Below are 19,987 nucleotides of genomic sequence, written 5' to 3' on the forward strand. Positions count from 1 at the left end.
TGTTTTCAAGTACCCTGGGCGGTTACTTAATAATGACATCCATATATCATTCCTAGATATTTAATTAAGTCATAATGGATTATACCATGCCCATGTGGCATAAATCTTCCTGTGATTCGGGCTTTATTCAACACTACGGTCTTCACACATGATAACAAGAAAATCCTTTGTTTGCGTGTAAAGATGCTTTTTTCGCTGTGTGGTGTTAATCTGCCAAAGGCCTGTGTGACCTGGCGTACAGTACACCATGTGTATCATGCAATGACACAAGTAGGTGGGCCTTGTGTGACTGTGGTAATTGTTTCGCTGACAGATCGGGCGCCACAACATGCATCACTTGTGTAGACGGAGACGCCCCCTGCTTTATATATAGATTACACAGACAGGGACATGGTACGAGGAATTTAGTGTATACCGCCATTTATTGCGGCACGTTTTCAAGAACACCCCAGTAGTATCAGAAAAGTGCGCCACTTGTCCTAAATCCGCTTAAAAATCTGCGGTTAAACACGACAACCGCTCAGCTCTTTTTGTTCTCTACATGGAAACCGCCTCTGTCCTTTTTTCCTAAACACGACAAGCACCTCTGTATTATTCGTTCTAAACACGACAACCACCTCAGTCCTTTTCGTTCTAAACACGACAACCACCTCAGTATTTTTCGTTCTAAACACGACAAACGCCTCAGCTCTATGTAATCTCAACTCGGCAAAAGCCTCAGAACTTTGCTGTTCTTGCCTTAAACATGGTAACCGCCTCAGAACTTTGCAGTTCCTTTTGTATGCACGACTGCAATGTACGTGTTGCGCTTGCCCTGATACCTTGCAGTTCCACAACAATACAGACTCACAAGTCGTCATAAAGAAGCCACATAGTGCACCCAAACACCTATGAAGTCAATGCACATACGAAATACAAGGAAATAGCCAAGCAACATGTGTGTAATATATTTCTATTGATATCGATTTTTATCATGAATTAGGTCATATTACACATTAACATCATCCTGTTTACATGCGTTCATGCACAATCTACCGACTCCATGCAAACAATGATCACAACATGAGGGGGTCCAACGAAACAGGACAAGCACTACTCGAACGGAGATCCATATGCTTACTGTGTCTTCTAGAACGTCGTCAAACCTCCCTCATCTTACTTATAGTCTACAAGCTCGGTTGTCATACCACCTTGAAGTCAATACGGATGCAGTGTTTGCCTGCATCGTATGAATGTATTGACAGTCTGCGTTTGTAGTCCCAGAGATTAAATGTGTTTGCACACAGCGTGTGTGTCTCGTCAAGTATGTCTCGTATAGCATGGCTCAGGGGCAAGGACGGTTCTCTCAAGAGCGATGAGTATCAAGATGGCCACGGGTTTTTGCTCATCAGTGAAATGCCGTACGCCCAGGCTTGTAACTAATTTCAATAACGCCCCAGGTAATGAATATGGGCTTGAATGCGGACCAGTAGTATGATATTATTTCACAATATTTAATCGGAGAGCGTACATGCGTGTGGCGAGGTTAATAGTTATTGACGCGGTGGCCCTGTCGATTTTTGTTGACTTTATTGAATTATTAATGAAATGTAGATTAATGTAATGAAATGGGAGATTTCCTATATCAGTAACCTAAGTCAATCAAATATATTTTCACACCAAGACCACCCAAGCGTCATTAACACACTAGATTAATGCCACGTTCCATAGCTTGCGTTTTAGTTTGAATTTCTAACATCTGATATGTCTTAATACCGAAACATGCTATATCATCTCGGAAACATGCTATATCATCTCGGAAACATGTTATATCATCTCGGAAACATGCTATATCATCTCGGTGTACCTGGACGCCTGAGATCCTGTATAATCCATATAAGGACACGCTTAAAGCATATGAAAAGTGGGTGATACCATTTACGTCATTAAGTAGGAATGTCGAATATAACGTATTGAGTTAAGATTTGTGAATGGTCTCATTCTAATTTCATATAAAAGGGTTCGTCCCGTTTTATATTGTGATTGAGAGGAAATGTCACTGTGTTTGACATAGGTGTATTTCTGTTTGTTCACGAAATGTCTTCCTGTGCAGTGGCGACAAGAACGTGTACCACGCTGCTCCGCCACGTTGTCCTGCCACTTGTGAATCGATGTATGGACATTGACGTCGTTCAAATGAACATCGGCATTGTCCATATCATATTGTACGGCACGGCAACAGAGGTATGTTAAACACTGAAGAGACAAGTGTAAATTTGTAGTTTGTACTTTTATCAGCAAACTTTTCCTATCACCACGACGTAAATCCAAAAGAGGGACTTTTAATAAAATAGGGCCGATAGAATATGAGCACTTTTCTTAAAAGGCACAAATATGAACCACAAGAAATACAATAACGGAAATATTATAAGTATTTTTTAAAAATGAAATTAACAATCGTTATCACATAAATCGGTACTTCAGCTATATAGCATCAACACTTCCCCATGTCATTGCGTTATTTAGTTTTAGGTATTAGATCAAACCACTTGAGGATGTCGGTTTAGTTGTGTTGTACAACGGCGGTCGGTGGAACCCTGTGCTTGCTGTAAAACATTATCACATGTATGTACACTGCATGTTTGTACACCACATCATGGAGCGTACAACTGACAGACAACTTTCAAAAGTTAAGGTGTAGCCTCACGTTAGCTTATTTAATGTATATCAAAGAGGTGTCATTCTGACTGATTTGAAGAAATTAGTTATTTCAACACGGAAGAACTGTTTTAATTGACACGGGGTCTGCAAACATGTGACAGGCTTCACAGAGCCTGACCATCCGATCCCCACGTCAATTGTTACGATTTGTTTTTGTTTGTTGTATTTAACCGCACTCAGCAATATTCCAGCTATATGACGGCGGTCTGTAAATAGTCTGGACCAGATAATCCAGTGATTGACATCATGAGCATTGATCTACGAAATTGGGATACGGTGACATGCATCAACCAAGTCGGCGAGCTTCACTTACCGATCCAGTTAGTCGCCGTTTATGACAAGCATGGGTTGCTGAAGACCGATTCTAACCCGGATCTTCTCGATCGGCTCTTCCGGCCCTACAAACATTGGGTATACTAAACTGGGAACATTCTGGACTCCAAACAGAGAGCTCCCATGTAATGTGACGGTGTATGGTAACCTCATAGGACACAATATGATAGCAATGCCCTATATATATGACGGCGGCCTGTAAATAATCGAGGATGGACAAGACAAACCAGTAATTGATATTATGAACATCCCGCGAAGTCGGTCAGCACAATTAACCAGGCCTGATACACTTTTATTCGCCTCTTACGGACAGTATCTGTTAATTGCTGGGAACCTGTTCTCACCTGGAATCCCAAAGGTGCGTTATATATGTTATCACTACAGGACTTCCTTAATTAAGTAAATGTAACCATGATGAAGGGACACACCTCATCTACGTGCACCGTGATACATGCTGGGTGTAGGGGAATGTGGTATTATATCCTGTCAGCGGTGCATCATCTGGGTGGTGCGAAACAATAGGCTCACAGTGTGCATCCAGGCTGCAGTGTGTGACCCGTCGTTACGGTCGGCCGTGACGTGCCACTGTGACTGCGGTCGTGGGTGGTGAGCGGGAAGTAGCCTATTTGGTGCTACATTCCCCATAGATGGACGACAAACGTGCAGTGTATATGTCATTGAGAAATATGTTAGTCGTGCAAACGCCCCCCAACAAGCTGTACCTTTATACATACCCTTACCACTTAACTCACGAATATATATGTAATCAACTAATGAATGAACACGATTGGGCAAATTAAAAAACCGGTAACATTTTATTCAAACTTTTGTGTCACACTGCAATGCAAAGATCACAGCTGCGACGACTTCATCACCTCCAGCATTTCCTTTTCGCGGCAAGAGCATACTTGTAGCAATGGAAATGAAACCCCACAGCTGTCTTATGTGTGGTCACTCTTGACAGATGTTGTATGTAAATCCAGCTTAATCAGTAAACTCGGCCCTTTCATCTTATCTCCCCCATGCACTGGTCACCTCCCCATGATGTGCTTTCACTCAGTTAATCTATCACGCACGTACATGCAATCCCACAATTTCATAAAATTAATAAATAAATATCAGGCGGTTTGTGCCATGTAAGACTACATATCTTTTGATGGCACACCCACCAACCCACGCACGCACGCACGCACGCACGCACGCACACACGCACGCACGCACGCACGCACGCACGCACACACACTCATCGTCATCTACATGCATTGTGATGTGCGCTACCTTTTCCCCATATTAGTACATGTTTACATTTCAGGTTTGGCCTCTGGGACGTTACCTGATCTGATGATGACCATGAAGAGGACACCCCTTCTGTGGTCTGTCATTATGTCATCACTCGTGTATGCCTGGGTTACCTGAGAGGTAAATTAGCACGGGACAGCTTCTAACGCAGATGATCATTCACCAATGACTGGATGTTCGTTAATGTAGGTCACAATGAATCGTTCAAAATTTGTAATCTTGTCCCAGTACGAAATTTTCAATCAATTGATGTATCTGTAAAATTTCGTGACTGTTACCAATTTCCGCCCACACATTAAAATCCGGAAACAGTATGACACGATACTTGATGAAATTGCTAATTAGCCACGAATGGCGTATTGTACTATTAAACCTTTCTGTAGGTTCTGTTTTCCCCATGACTGACAACGACGTAGGTTAAAGTCATTCACTATGGGGTTCTGTTATACTCGTCCCTCACTTGTGACACCGCCCCACTAAGCTGTAGTGATGCTCCGTCTTCTCTTCAGACAAGTGAAGCTCGGCACACAGGTGTGAAACACACACAATATGAGGTGACACTTCCGTTTTGACCACAACAGAGGGGCACCAAATACGCTCACCTGACTTAATAATGTGATGGGATTGAGGAGGTCGGCGTTTGTTCCGCTTCGTTGTTTAACACATTTAATACTCCCAATATCAGATTATGACAGCTTAATCAACTGCCAAAGTGTTAATGCGTATTAGAATGTTGATTCACCCATAAGGATATATATGTATACACACACCGTTTAATTTAATCATAAGCATATATTATATGTTGGAAAACAGTGAACAATCATGCCGTATGTGTTTGCTGCAGTTATGTCGACAGGTCAGGTACAGGGTGTGAGCTTGTGTAATTAAGTAACAGTTATAGGGAAACAAGGCCATATTGATAACAACTTGTTTACATATACAACGGTACAGGGTAACCTGTTGCCCCGTCTTTTGTTGCTACATATAGTATCCACGCATTAAACATGTTAAAGATACGCCGTGCATGTGTTATAACCGGATATCATACAGCAGGACATGTATGTGTCTGCACGTGTTACCATTTCTCCCTGTATATACCATACCTCATATCGATCAACTGTGTCACATGCTCGGAGTGGTTTACATTCCTTCAACGGGAGTGATTATAGGCCTCCAGTTCAGTGGACGTGACACCTGTCAACGTCAGCAAACTCACTCACCGAACATCATGCATCATCACGATTGTACAGACACCAGCATGGCGAAGTAATAATATGATGATATATACCATTCAAAAGAAGTGAAAGAACACCCGATACTTTCATATTACAAGAGTGAATCGGTCATGCCATGACAGATTAACTACCTGTGTAGTAATATCAAAGAGTCGGGTGTTCTGTAACAGTGAATTCAATGACAGATTTACAATTTTATTAATATGAAAGAATCACGGTGTTCTTTAACTTCTTTTGAGTAGTATATAGAGAACGGGGGCCGTATGCATACATAATGGTAACTTGCAATACATTTGATAGCACGGAGTCCAGTAAAGAAGTTGACACGTTAAAAGGTCATCAACATTAGAGCTCTAAATGTAGGGGCGTTTATGTTAGGTCCATATCCCGTTTTTTATTAAATATAAACGATGAATCACAGGTTATACTTCCGCGTGTAATATAAGCATGGATTGACAATGCCATTTACCCAGCACCAAAACTATCCTGTTTCCGCCTTAGTCATGCCAACATTGATGTAATTTACTAACTCTTTTCAGGAAACATCTAAGAGAACACACTAACGGAGTTGCAATTGCTGGCCAATGTGAGTCTCCAGTTGTTATCAGTGGGTTTTCGGCAAGTCTATCGGGGCGCGTCGCCACACATGCCACACACAAGGGGGAAGTCTCATTGAAATCAAATATTCCCGAGCACAGGAAATTCACCGAATGTTGGATTACGCTTACCCGCCCTCCACTTACGATTTCTCAAGACTATACACACACGAGGGAATCATTATGATGTCACAGTGATGTCGGCGCCTTTGATATATAACACAATCGATTGTAGTAAATTGATTGCTATAATGTATTTATCTGGTATTCGAGTCGTCAGTGGGCGTTGGGCATTGTGCACTTTCAGGATTTCCCTGGCAACAAACATGTATATGATAACATATGCGCGCGGCTTAAAGAAGATCATGTCAATAAAAGGATATCAAAACGACACTCGCAAACAGGGATAGTTTGATTAAATATTATGTGAGCAATGGGCAGATATCTCGAAGAAAGAGCTCATGACATACATTGTGTGTTTCCTAGCAACCGTGTAATACATTACCTGAATTAAAGTTACGGCGATATCATTCTCTTGCAAAGAATAAAATACAACACCACCAGGGGTCGTCTCATGATAAATTACGTTTTCCACTTCAACTATGATATTTAAGAAACGATTAAACGTATATCATTATAATTAAGTTAAAACCCTTCTTCTTATAACAATCCCACTTTTATAGTAAATTAGAGTAAATATAACCAGATATTAATAAAAGTGCTGTAAACGTACAACTAATCTTGTCTATCAAGCTGATATAGAACAGCATTAAATAGTCTACATACACATGAACTATGTACTATCCTCTGTTATCCAGAGTATATAACACCCATCCTTATAATCGCAAGAAGATATCATAACTGGAAAATCGAGTACAGTAAACTACGGTTATAACGAACTTAAAGGGACTGCTAATTTTAGTTCGTTATAAGCATATATACAGCATAACTACAGCAAATAGTCGGGACCAAAAAAGTAAGTTCGTTATATCCGTCAGTTCGTTATAAGCGTGTTCGTTATAACCGTAGTTTACTGTATGTCTATGGGCATACACAGTGAAAACCCCGTCAATCCGAACGGCACCGTACTCCGTGAAGTCGTCCGGATTAATAGGTGTCGGGATTAGAGGATCATGGGGACGTAGTAATACCACTTTAACTATATTTTACAGAAGTCACCGGTAGTAATACCACTTTAACTATATCATACAGAAGTCATCGATAGTAATACCACTTTAACTATATCATACAGCAGTCACCGATAGTAATACCACTTTAACTATATCATACAGAAGTCACCGATAGTAATACCACTTTAACTATATCATACAGAAGTCACCGATAGTAATACCACTTTAACTATATCATACAGAAGTCACCGATAGTAATACCACTTTAACTATATCATACAGAAGTCACCGATAGTAATACCACCTTAACTATATCATACAGAAGTCACCGATAGTAATACCACTTTAACTATATCATACAGAAGTCACCGATAGTAATACCACTTTAACTATATCATACAGAAGTCACCGATAGTAATACCACCTTAACTATATTATACAGAAGTCACCGATAGTAATACCACTTTAACTATATCATACAGAAGTCACCGATAGTAATCGCCCGAAAGGACGAGTTTCCAGACTGAAGGTGTCCGGTCTAACGGGGTTTCACAATACATGTAACATGTTCTACAAACTTCTGTTGACTGACCCTTCCTATAAATGATGTTAGCTATTCCAAGTTTGTATGCACGGCGGCACCTGTCTATGTGAACGATGAAATGAGTGTATAGCCATTGTTACACAAGCCTATCCTCACTCTGATCCCCTACCCTGCATAGAAACTGCAGGAACTAACCCCGATTATTTCACTCGTACAAAACACCTGCAGAAACAACGACTCATTTTTAAAGGCAAGTACCAAGTGTATCCGACAATAAGGCGTTTAAAGAAACCGACCACAATGTAGTCCTATATGTATTCTACAGCCTGGTCTGCAGTGACGCCGTATAGAGTAAGTTCCTTCTCTGGGTATATGCAAACAGTATCCAGAATCGAACTCAGGAAACTTAGGAAGACACTTCACCACAGAGCTATTCGCCAAAGTGAGTGAGTGAGTGAGTTGGGTTTAACGCCACTTTTAACAATATTCCAGTTATATCGCGGCATGTCAGCTTAATCTGGGCTGACAAACCTAGAAACATAATCGGGGCGAACCGGGATTCGAACCCACAATCATAGGTTTCTGGCGTGCCCAAGGGACGCAACTCTGCAGAGCGAATCGCGGCGCCTTAGACGACTGGGCCACCCGTGCCCCCTATTCGCCAAAGAGCGGAAGTACAAAATGTTCTGTACACATTTATTAATCCAGGGACATTTGTGCTTAAATATTTAATTTGTACGATACTAACACCAGGAGCATGACAGAGAAAGTGAGCACCGCCGGATTAAGATACTAGTCCAAATACTATTTGTAAAAACGTAAGGTATACTCTGATTGGTCCTCACGTTCTCTGACACGTTCGCGCTCCTATTTTACAGGCATGTGTTCTACATATTTAAATTGCACAATAGTATACCATTCCATCACAAACCTGTAATATGAGTATGAACAAGGTATGTGTTGCATTTATTTAAAAACACCTGTTTATTCTTTGATATGGTGATCGTGAGCGGGAACCACACCTTTCCACATTTTACATTTTATTACTTTTAAAGCGCTAACACTAATAATAACACGGATAAGGTATGAACATTTAAAAAAATCAAAACCGGTTTGTTTACTTTTGAATTGGATATACGCTAAAGCCTGAAATGTGTTTTTACCACGAGCGGTACGCTGCTCCATACATAACATTTTTCAACAATAATAGGACAAAGCACCAAAACAATACAAGCATACATAATGACATGTGATATACCCTTTGAATAAGAAGCAACAACATTTTTTCTTATCGGATTTCAAATTTCCTTATAATACTGTCATACAAATGCGCCACTTTTGAATACCACCTGTCGATTTCAGCGGAACAAAACGACTCGCCCTCTACGTCCGGCGCCAGTGGTAAATGCAGCTTGACAAAAAATGAAACAATAACCGTACTCTCAAACTCACTGGCCTTATGGCAACTTGGCGTAACAAACTCTACATGTATAATGCAATGTATTGTACGGCATTGAAATGTTACTTTCGTTGTATAGGACAAACGGTAGGCATGAAGTGTAACTCGCGTCGTTTTAGGACTGTTTGACAGTGTTGCTTTTTCCCATATATCTAACGCAAATTTCGGTAGTGATGATAAAATATTACTATAGGGCTGCATTGGTAATCAAGTGTATGTGTAACGCCACGCAACCGAGTTATCTTTCAAGATAACGTCTTGTCATAGGTCACAGAGTAACCATTAAGAACCGTTTCTCCTTAACGTTGCTCTCATTTCCCAAACGGCGCGTTCAAGTCACGACATCCAATTATCAAATTTGTAAAGTGACAACATGTTGGTGAGACACATCTATGGTTAAGAACATATGTCACCGTGCATTGTATATGTGGATTGAATAATACAAAATGTACTTTCTGTTAATTACATTCGCGTATCAATAGATAGTTGATACCCAACTGTGCACGTCGTTTTCAAATACTGAGGAGGGGAATCATTTGGTTATCACATCATACTGATAATACATTTTTTCTTGAGGTGATACGTAAAAATGTTAGAGCATGTCTTCTTAAATGTCACTTTAATAACAGGATACCTTGAAACGCTCCTTTATGACAAGTTAAATTATAGGGGTTAACCCTCTCTACAATTTCAGCACATAAGTCTCTGAAGTCGGCCTGAGGTATTTCACGCTGGCGTGAGCACATATTCTATTGAACAGAATAATAGAAAGTGACTCACGGTATTTTGCGGATGGCCATCTCAATATGGGCTCAGGTAACTCAGGTGAAAAATGTCGTCTGCTACTGGCGGTGTCCCAGGTGAAATAACAATCCTCAGATATATCACTAGAATTCCGACTGTCGCTAACTCTGTTCACTGGAAGTATAGTTCCGTTCACTTGTGTTATAGTTCTACCCACTGACTGAGTCCGACAACACGCTTTCCTCACTCCGTCACTTCAAATGTTCATCTTCTGTTGAACGCCGTCTATATCACAGGACACACCTAATTTACATTTCTACTGGTGACTCACATGCGCAGTCTCCCGCGCAGCATGAATAATCAACGTCAGTATTCCAACTTTCCGAACGGTTAGATTCAAATTACTGTCTCTCTTTTCAACATAAAAAGACACTGACACATGATAACAATCTCATAAATATCGCAGTGAAGGCGTTAACTCATCGCATGAATTAAAACAGTTCATTGTCGCAGACGCAACACTTTAACCCTGCTGTTATTGTCATATCTAAAGGGAACTAACTGCAGTATGGCATTGTATTTACACAGCATTGGGAAGGTTCCGTGCGACTTTCAATAAGTCATTCTTCTCTGAATAAAGTGGGGGTATATTTCGGCAACCCTGCATCCATAAACAGATTAATACTCTATTCACAAATCTGAAAATAGGTATGTTGTGTGGGTGCGCATGCATTTAACCAGTGACATTACTCATAGTAAACTTTCACCCAACTTCAACCACAGGGCCACGTATAGCCATACTATACTGACTGTACTGGTTACACTAAAAAAAGAGAAGGGAGGACACCTCCGCTGATCGAAAACCGAACAATGTTTCCATCCCAAAACAGTCCGATGTATTTCGTTTTACAACTGACTAGTAGTTTGTCAAATATAACTTTAAAAAGATTTAGCACCCGAAAAAGTATTTACCTTGTACATAGTTTAATCACAATTTCGTCTCAAAAAGTAAACGGCGAACAACGAACATCGAGACGCCCGGAAGTTGTACTCGCTTCACATACCACTCTCCAAAGATCGTCTCCGATTGGTCGAAAAATAATTGCTAATCGCCGTTGGCGTTTTTTATAACTTCGTCTGCTAAGCTTACCACTACATTGAGTAAATGGCAAATCATCCGTTCTGCAAGATTGTCAGCTGGTAAAAACATTATTGACTGTTAGATTATAGCCCAATGTTTATGTCTAAATGTCAGTTGAACCAAATAAGTGGAGAAATATTATTGAACTCTGGTCTAGAAAAGGGCACAGATGTCATGATGTTTTCAGCATGATTAATCTTTGGTAAATACAGCAATACATCAATTTATAGGGTTATGGGTTATTGTAGATTCATAATAAAATATTTATACATATATGTGTATATATATATTCCACTTCATTAAATTAGATAAAATATTACTTGCATAGTTAAATTTTTCCCACCTTGGTGTTCAATGCAGCCATCAAGAAGTGTTAAATGTGTATGAATTGCACTAGTATACTATTCTACTCTTAATTTAGTAGCTTGTCATCTGTTGTACCCAATTACTACAGTGTTCCCGCTGGCTTTTTGAAATTGCCAGTCCCCTCTAATTTGTGCCAGTCACAACTTTCAACAACTAAAAAAAATATGAAAATTATTTAGTGTTAATTCTTTCAACTTCATGTTCTGAAATAATTAGTTAGATCTGTACGTCATTCACACAAACTCAATCACAATTTTCTCTTTCTTTTTTAATATTTTACTACAAAGTCGCTACAACTGGTTATTTAACCTAGAAATAGACAGGGGGAAACCCTGATAGTAACAGACAAGCTGAATTTGTTCGAAAAATGTACTTATATCTGAATATATGAATATCACTGATGTTTTTGTTCAACAACAAAGATCTATAAGTACTTTATTTGCCATTCCACAGGGACACATGACTGTAATTACCGGTAAACGGGAACACTGTACTATATCATGGAATTGAGATCACTGTGTACACAGGCCTACAGATTGCCAATAACAAGAAGCTATTCATTAAATATGACAGCTTCACATATTTTGACTATTACTTGCATCATCATATCACAACACAACAATTTTATGATACATAAATGAGATATTTTATTAACTGCAAAACAATTAACTCATCAATATCACATCACACAATTAGGAGATAAACATACTGTGTTTTCAATGTAGAGCTAGGTTACCTGTAGATTTAACCCCGCTAAATTGAATTTGGAACCAAACGCGCAACGTGAGGTTTCAAATGTTAAATTTAGCGGGGTTAAATCTACAGGTAACCTAGCTCTACATTGAAAACACAGTATGTTTATCTCCATTCTACCATGACTAAATAAAATGCGAACTCTTTGGTGTTAGCAAATATACAGAGTGAAGCGGCAAGGGTTGAGTTCAGTGTTTTGAGTGGGTTATCGATCTGCATTACAGAATCACCAAACAAAATATGGTGCTGTATATACTCAAGCAGTTTGTTTAGACCGTATTTACTTCACTCGAACATATGACAGGCATTGAAAGCATATAAGCACGGAAACTTGGTAAGCTAACATGAGGTGGGCATCCCTAAAGAAAACAAAGCAAGCTTTGCAAGGCTTTCGCTCTACATCGCACGTCACCATTATGACGTCATATCGCTCATTGTGACGCTAAAGATATGACGTCACAGTCGTATATAGAAAAGCGCCAAAATTTCAAGCTCTCTTTTGTCTCCAAAATGTAAATACATTCCCTTTGTTGATTTCTGTCGTGTTTTTCTGCACGAAATGTATTGTCACACATCCTTTGAATATTGTAGTAACCGCATCTGAGCATTTTGTAACCGGTAATTGTAGATATAGTTATTCAAATATGCCTACCGACAATGACTGACAATAGTACTATTCTATGAATATTAGCTTCCGCGGTGATGCGGCCGTCAAACCAACTGTTTCAATCAGAGGGGGTTTATTGTGATTTAATAGCCTCTGATTGACCAATCAGAATCGAGAAAATTCCAAATTCATGGTAGAATGTGAATTCATGTAAATTAGGGATGATGTAAATCACAGATACAAAAGCATCAATCTAAAAGTAAACTGTTATTACTTTAAGAAATTATGCAGAAATCCATTATTAAACAAATATTCCACTCTCAATAATTTTCCTCATTATCAATCCATCAATAAGATTATTTATATAGCATGCCTGAAACTTTTGTATACCTTCACAGGGCCACGGATAGCCACACTATACCTATAGTCAGTATAGGCCTAATGATAATTTCACCCCTAGATCCAATAATATCTTGCATCACAAATAGTGAAAATAGATTCATGAATCAATAAACATGCAAAACATTGGCCTAATTATAATACACTATTACCAACAATAAAAAAAAAAAATTCAGATAAATACTGATCAGGTAAAAATATCTGAAGATAATTCACATGCAAGATTCAAACCTGTACAAGCATAGTTCAACATGTGATAGTAATTATAATTTTTACTATCTTCACAAGAACAAATATCATAATGTAATTTTTCTGGTAATAATGTCCATGAAACATACTGGAATACTGAGATCAACAACTGACAGTCTGTCATTGTCCGACATCATACAAGACCAAAATAGATTCATCAACAAAGAAACAGAGCATTGTCACCACTAATGTGCATATTGATCAGATAATATTTCTCACATGACACATGATAAAAATAGATTTATGAACAAGTAAACATAATAACCATTGGTCTAATTATAATACAACACTGCGAGTCACATGTAAACTTTTGTCAGTAAATTGTACTCTGACAGTCAGTACAATACCATTCATCTGACTGTAACTCTTCTTCATTGTCTTGAAGGGATAGACATTTGAAATGGTATACATTGCCACACAAGTCACAAATGATATAATCAAAAGAACACTCTTCTTTGCATTTTGTGCATGGATTCAATACAGTTATCTCCTGCCTAGATTTTCCTTTTCCTTTTCCCTTTCCAATTGATTTGGTGGTTTTCTGCCTTTTTGCACGCGGGAGATCTTCATCAGGTGCTTGAAATGAACATGATGCTGTTGAACATGATGCTGTTGAACATGGTGCTGTTGGTGTAATTTTAGTTGAGTCTGTGTCTTTAAGGTCTAGATATTCTGTATTGGGTATGCTATCCACGGTAGAAATTTCTGCGGCAAGTTTAGCTGCCAAGTCTTTCTTTGTTGATTTTTTTGAAACAGAAAGACCATAGGCCTTACATAGCATTACTAACTTGAGTTTTCGAAAATTACAAGATTCAAAGTATGATGAATTTAACTGTAGTTCACTTTGCAAACGTCTGTGTGTCGCAATGTGTCCAGAACTCTTGTCCTCACTGAATTTTAGTTTTCCAATTTCGTTGGATGCTTTGGAATCACTGGTCTTCTCAGTTCTCATTCTTATTTGCTTTCGGTGTGCTTCCTCTTTCTTGGCTTTCATTTTTCTTTTAAATTCCTTCCGGAACTGGGCGGAAGACATACATGTGTATTTTCGGATTACTTCCTCCAAAAGTTCCTGTCTGCTTGTTTTCCGTTCTTCAGATTGGGAATCTCTGACTACCTCATCAGTGACAAAACTCTGAAACCATTTGGAGGTTACCTCATTGTCATGTGACACTTCATACACAATAAAGTCGTAAATGTCTGCACCATGGAGATTTACGTTTTCATTGGTTTCTAAACTTCTGATCTTTAAGTCAAGTAACTGAAAGAAATCGAACACACTGTCTTTCACATTGACTAGACTGCAACGTAGGTTCTGTCGACGTTTGGTATCATGCAGTGACTCCTTACAATTTGATGTCTCCAGTAATATATCTTCCCTCTCAGTCAGCATAGACAGGTCCTTCACTTGTGAATGAAGTTTGTCTGCATATGCTCTAGACTTCTTATTGTACAAGTACTTTATGACCACTTTCTTCTTTCGATGTCGTAGGGTGGAGACACACCAGCCTGATAAGTATCTCAACTTTCCCAGACCACCTTGCGATCCTTTAAATGATCGACTGCTCCTCCTAGCCTGCTCCTTGGCCTCTTCTTTCAGTGGTTGTGCAGCATCCCTCATAAGTCGATCACGTAAAGAAACAACAATGCTGTAAGACACTCTGTAGTGTTGCGAAGCAACATTGTGTACTTTAAACAGTTTTCTTACTTTTGACTTGTAGTCATCTGTTGAAGTGTACTGAGAGACCGCTCCAAAAAATGCTGTACTGTTCTTGTTTGTCAAGAGCAATGACTTGTTGTCTTTCGGAATTGTAGCATCAAGTATTTCATTTAGTTTTGTCCAGATTTCACTGCAGAAAGACAAAGCATGGCACCTATCAGACTTTAAGTTGTCGATGTTCTTATTGAACAGTTCATGCTGTGGCAGCGTCACTACTTTGAGCATTAAACTATCTAAAAACCTGTCACTGTCAAAATCCATGGGCAATGTCAACTCCGCTTCTGGACATGTTACCTCTTCATCAATATCAGGATCAAAGTACCCATCCAGAAATTCGACTGCCCTTGCAAGTGCTTCATCATCATCGTCATCATCATCATCATCACCTTTCTCAATGTTGTCACCCTCATAACGTTCTTGAATATCTTCATTGTGTGCATGGATTTCTTTTGTACAACAAGATTTATCAGCCATTATTTCATCGGACTGGCTCTTGATGAAGTCTGCTATGAATTATGGCTGTCTTGTAACCAGTCTTGGGTGAAAGTTTATGACACGAAGGCCTTTCTTGTTTGTTGCTCGTCCAATAGCAACCCCAATCTGCCCTGGCACATTCATTTCTGAACAATCAACTTCCACTCTGTCTAAGCTGAGGCCCTGAGACTTGTGCACAGTAAGAGCAAAGGCAAGCTTGAGAGGAAACTGTTTTCTTGTGGCCACATTTCTTTTCATGAGCTGATTAAATACACTGAAAGTATATCTGTGAATTTTAATAATCTTTCCATCTTGAAAAAGGACTGTGATGAAGTCTTGTTGTATCTTGTGGACAACACCTCTCAATCCATTTACTAGGCTATCAGAAAGGTTTGCGGTCAAGATAACTGGAGCACCAATCTTCAGGTGGAGTTCGCCTGGTGCAGTCATCTTTGATAACTCGTCAGGATTCCCAGTGTCAGTGCTCCTGAAGATGTGGTCATCACCTGCAATTAAATAAGACAATATTATACACAGACTGTAATTCATGCATCAACATGCAAAGAGATCACAGCAAAATGTAATTTAAGTATTAAAGTGTAGTACTACAACTAGTGCAGATAAGAGCATCAACTGTCAGATTTTTAATATGAAATAAGCAGTTAGCTTTATTTATTAATGAATATATTACAAAAAAAATAAGGGCATCATCATCATCGATGACATTTCATCATAATCATTTCTCTTTCAGGTTACAAGATAATCTTACTGAAGATATCAATGGACAAGTTAGTCTAAAGTGTCTATTCGACAAGTGGTGTTCTTCAAATGGATCCATAACTTCTCTCTCACTTTCTCGAAAGCTTACACAATGTTTTCCTGGTGCCAAAGCTGAGAGAATAAGAAGTAAAACTGGGACACAGCAGAAAGAAACATTCTACAAAGGTATCTCCTTGAAAGATACACCCCCCACATCTTTTGCTTTTGAAAACTTAGAACAATATCTACCTAGTTCCATACTGATACTGAGGAAAAGTGCCTCAGAAATGGTACTTGGCAATCAAACTTCAATAATTGCTAACGGCAATACTGTCATCAAAGAGATTCATGTCAGGCCAACTTCTTGGCAACTTGTAGTTCGCACGAAGGTCATAGATCTTATCAAGTATGATATCTCTCCAAACTTTTCGTGCAATTCAAATTGTTTGAAAGACATCATAGCTATATCAGACAAGCTCAGAATATGTTGTGGGGTAGATGTACATGATAAACACGTCAGTAAATCTTTCATAAAAGAGACTATTGCAATTGTTGGCAATGAGAATTCAAGCAGAGAAGTTATTCGATCAAAGTACTGTGGGCAAATATTAAATGTTGGGTCTACTTCAAATACTTGTCGTAGATGTCAAATAGACCAACATACTTATGTGTACGATAATGTTGATATCGGGAACCAGAAACCGGAACCTAAACCATCCCACAATGACCAAAGAGCAGAAGAGCCAAAAGTTGATCTTAATGTTGAAGACCAACAGGATTTAGCAGATATCCTGCAGTCAGTGTTTCCGGATGCTCCAGAAGAGATGAAAACACTTCTGAAAAGTCAGCACGATGCTCTGTGTGCCAAAGGAAAACATTCTCTAAGATGGAGCAAGGAAGTAATTGGCATTTGCCTTAGTCTCTGGGCGCGTAGTCCAAAAACCTATCAGGATTTATGTGATAGCAATATGCTTATTCTACCATCTGGCCGTCATCTACGAAGATACAAGAACAGGGTATCACAGGCTTCCGGATTGACAGATGACATGTTTCAATGGATGTATGAAGCTGCCAAGCATGCAAAAGTACCAACCTATGGGATGGCAGGTGGCATTCTTCATGATGAGACCAAAATACAACCAGATCTTGTCATGAGCATGGAAGGCGGTACACCTAGACTTGTGGGATGGGTGGACACTAGCCAGGCAGGTAACGATTTGCGTTATCTTAGAGAAGGAAAGGTAGAGCAACACCTTGCAAGTCAAGTGCTACAGATTTCATTCATTGGCTACACAGGGTTTAGATTTCCACTTTGCCATTTTCCTACAAATGGAATCAAAGCTACAGAATTACACATCATTTTGCCATCAGTAATTGCCAAATTGCAAGATTGGGGTTTTTCAGTAAATTTTATCCTACAGGATGGTGGGGAGGAAAATAGACACTTCACAAGGTCATGTTTCATAGGAAATCCGACTGACCATAAATACCTCTGGGTAAACATGGTTGACCCCAGCAAGTGTATTGCTATTTGCCAGGATTTCTCACATAACATGAAGAAAATCAGGAACAGTATCATGTCCAGTGGTGACACACCTGGTGTACACAAAAGAAAACTTGTATTAAATGGAATCACTATCCTATGGGATCACTGGATATCTGCTGCTAGATGGGACCGTGAGGTTAACAGTCGACCAATCAATCATAAGATATCCGACACTCACTTATTTCCAAATCCTGCAGAGAAGATGCGTAATCATTTGGCAGAGGAAGTATTGGATTCAAACGCACTTCACTGGATGAAATGTTTTCAAAGCAGCTTACCAGATGGTTCATTTCTCAACAGTACAATAGAACTGCTGGAAAATACAAGCCAGATTATTTCTATATTCAGAGACAAAAGACCTATCACTCATTTGACCGACGATCGTGTGGAAAAACTGAAATCATTACTAATGTTTTTTCAGAATTGGAGGAATTCAGTCACTGAAGATGAAACCATTGAAAAGCGGGACAAGGGAAAAAAACTTCTGTCAAGAGAATGCTGTGACGATGTCGAAAATATGCTGATCACCTTTCCAGAAATATGCAGAATGCACCTAACTGAATTCCCAGATGACATATAGTACCAGCCAGATTTAATTCTGACATTATTGAAAACCACTTTTGCCAAGCTCGAGGTCTACACAATGGAAATGCTACTCATCCCACCTATTGTAGCTACTCATCAACTGTAAATTCAATAATACTTGGACAAACACTGAAGTCAAGAGGGAGGAAGTCAAATGCTGGCATTGCTACTGCTAAGCCTTTTTCCTTTTACATTGATGGTCCCCTGTCCAAGAAGCCAAAAACCTTACGAGTGTGAATCATGTAATGTGTGGCTGCCTAACTGAAGACTTACACAGCTAATGTCAGTCTATCAGATTATCAGTGCTGAAATAAAGAGAGGTGTATAATCATGTTTGTTTACCTGCCATATCCATAAGGTGATCTGAGTTGCACTTTTCAACATCATAGTGATGAGCGAACAGTCTGACTGGCTCTGGTCCTGGTGGCAGTGAACGCTTCAATCGTCTCAGAAGATCAGCAGATTCTTTGGAAATTTCCCCTCTACCTAGCTCATTGACAGCTTGTATCAAGTCAACTGAAACACAAAGAAATTAATTTCTATGTAAATTTACTACAATATGTTGATTAAATATTATATATGATGAAAATTTAAAACTTGTTGAATGTAAGCAATGGTAACACAGATTTGTCATCACAATAACAATGATTAGCTGTATATAATATAATATATAATAGATATTTATGATGTAAAAAAAGAAAATAAATATTTTGATTTCAATTATACCTTGTGATTGTCTGTGGACATCCTTCAACACAAAGTGATGTGGAAATAGTCTCTTGATATCAGGATGGCTGATCACCAAATGACCTGGGTCATTGTAGTCTTTGTTTGGTACAGGTTTCAGCTGATTGAAATCCCCTGCTGCTATCACTTGCATGCCCCCATAGGGCATGTCACATTTTCTCACATATCTACATAAATGTTCAATCTGTAAAAACAATTTGGCAGATAACATAGATATCTCGTCAAGTAGGAGAATGTCAGTGTTCAGTATGTTATCTTTATACCGCCTGCAGTCGTCATCATACATAACAAGATGACACAACTGTTCATCTGAATATCTTCCATCCAAAATCCCCGCGAAACGATGAATTGTAACACCCGGCAAAAGCGATGCCGCCAAACCCGTTGATGCACAAAGTTGAACGGTCTTTCCCTCGTTTCCTAGTGCAGATGCAATTTTCTTTAACTCATGACTTTTGCCTGTACCTGCTTGGCCTAAGATAATTAAATTATGCCCAGAAACAGCCGCATTTATGATTGAGTCGCTTGGTTGTGTCGCCATTGTTTTCGCATGTTTTAGTGAGTAACATACGGAGCGAGTAGCACTTCCGGGCGTCTCGGTGTT

The 19,987-nt window shown here is 39.2% G+C and overlaps 3 protein-coding genes across 3 annotated transcripts in view; 1 reads left to right on the forward strand and 2 right to left on the reverse strand.

The window, feature by feature from the left end:
• Positions 1 to 10,362, reverse strand: part of LOC139463960 (uncharacterized) — a 28,647-nt gene extending 18,285 nt beyond the window's left edge. The window contains exon 1 of the mRNA XM_071245431.1: positions 10,077 to 10,362. Within this exon, the coding sequence (XP_071101532.1) occupies positions 10,077 to 10,096 (20 nt within the window). The 5' untranslated portion in view covers positions 10,097 to 10,362. The remainder of the gene's footprint in view (positions 1 to 10,076) is intronic.
• A 5,423-nt stretch (positions 10,363 to 15,785) lies between these two features.
• LOC139463633 (ATP-dependent DNA helicase PIF1-like) lies at positions 15,786 to 19,669 on the reverse strand. The gene is made up of 3 exons (XM_071244903.1): positions 19,363 to 19,669; positions 18,979 to 19,152; positions 15,786 to 16,252 (listed from the first exon to the last, which is right to left on the reverse strand). The coding sequence occupies exons 1-3, from the start codon at positions 19,667 to 19,669 to the stop codon at positions 15,786 to 15,788; spliced, it is 948 nt and encodes a 315-aa protein (XP_071101004.1).
• Positions 16,501 to 19,240, forward strand: LOC139463498 (uncharacterized). Its single transcript, XM_071244769.1, has one exon. The coding sequence runs from the start codon at positions 16,793 to 16,795 to the stop codon at positions 18,629 to 18,631; it is 1,839 nt and encodes a 612-aa protein (XP_071100870.1). The 5' UTR covers positions 16,501 to 16,792; the 3' UTR covers positions 18,632 to 19,240.
• Positions 19,670 to 19,987: the final 318 nt, after the last annotated feature.

Source organism: Haliotis cracherodii, unplaced genomic scaffold (assembly GCF_022045235.1).
Source record: "Haliotis cracherodii isolate W230 unplaced genomic scaffold, xgHalCrac1.p SCAF_16, whole genome shotgun sequence".
Lineage (NCBI taxonomy): Eukaryota > Metazoa > Mollusca > Gastropoda > Lepetellida > Haliotidae > Haliotis > Haliotis cracherodii.

Excerpts from the sequence above, each read along its gene's own strand:
- LOC139463498 (XM_071244769.1), top strand. The coding sequence starts at position 16,793 with ATGGTACTTGGCAATCAAACTTCAATAATTGCTAACGGCAATACTGTC.
- LOC139463633 (XM_071244903.1), bottom strand. The coding sequence starts at position 19,669 with ATGTATGATGACGACTGCAGGCGGTATAAAGATAACATACTGAACACT. Across the intron at positions 19,153-19,362 it reads TGTCCACAGACAATCACAAG|TTGACTTGATACAAGCTGTC; the intron begins GTATAATTGAAA and ends TTTGTGTTTCAG. Across the intron at positions 16,253-18,978 it reads TCACCTTATGGATATGGCAG|GTGATGACCACATCTTCAGG; the intron begins GTAAACAAACAT and ends ATTTAATTGCAG.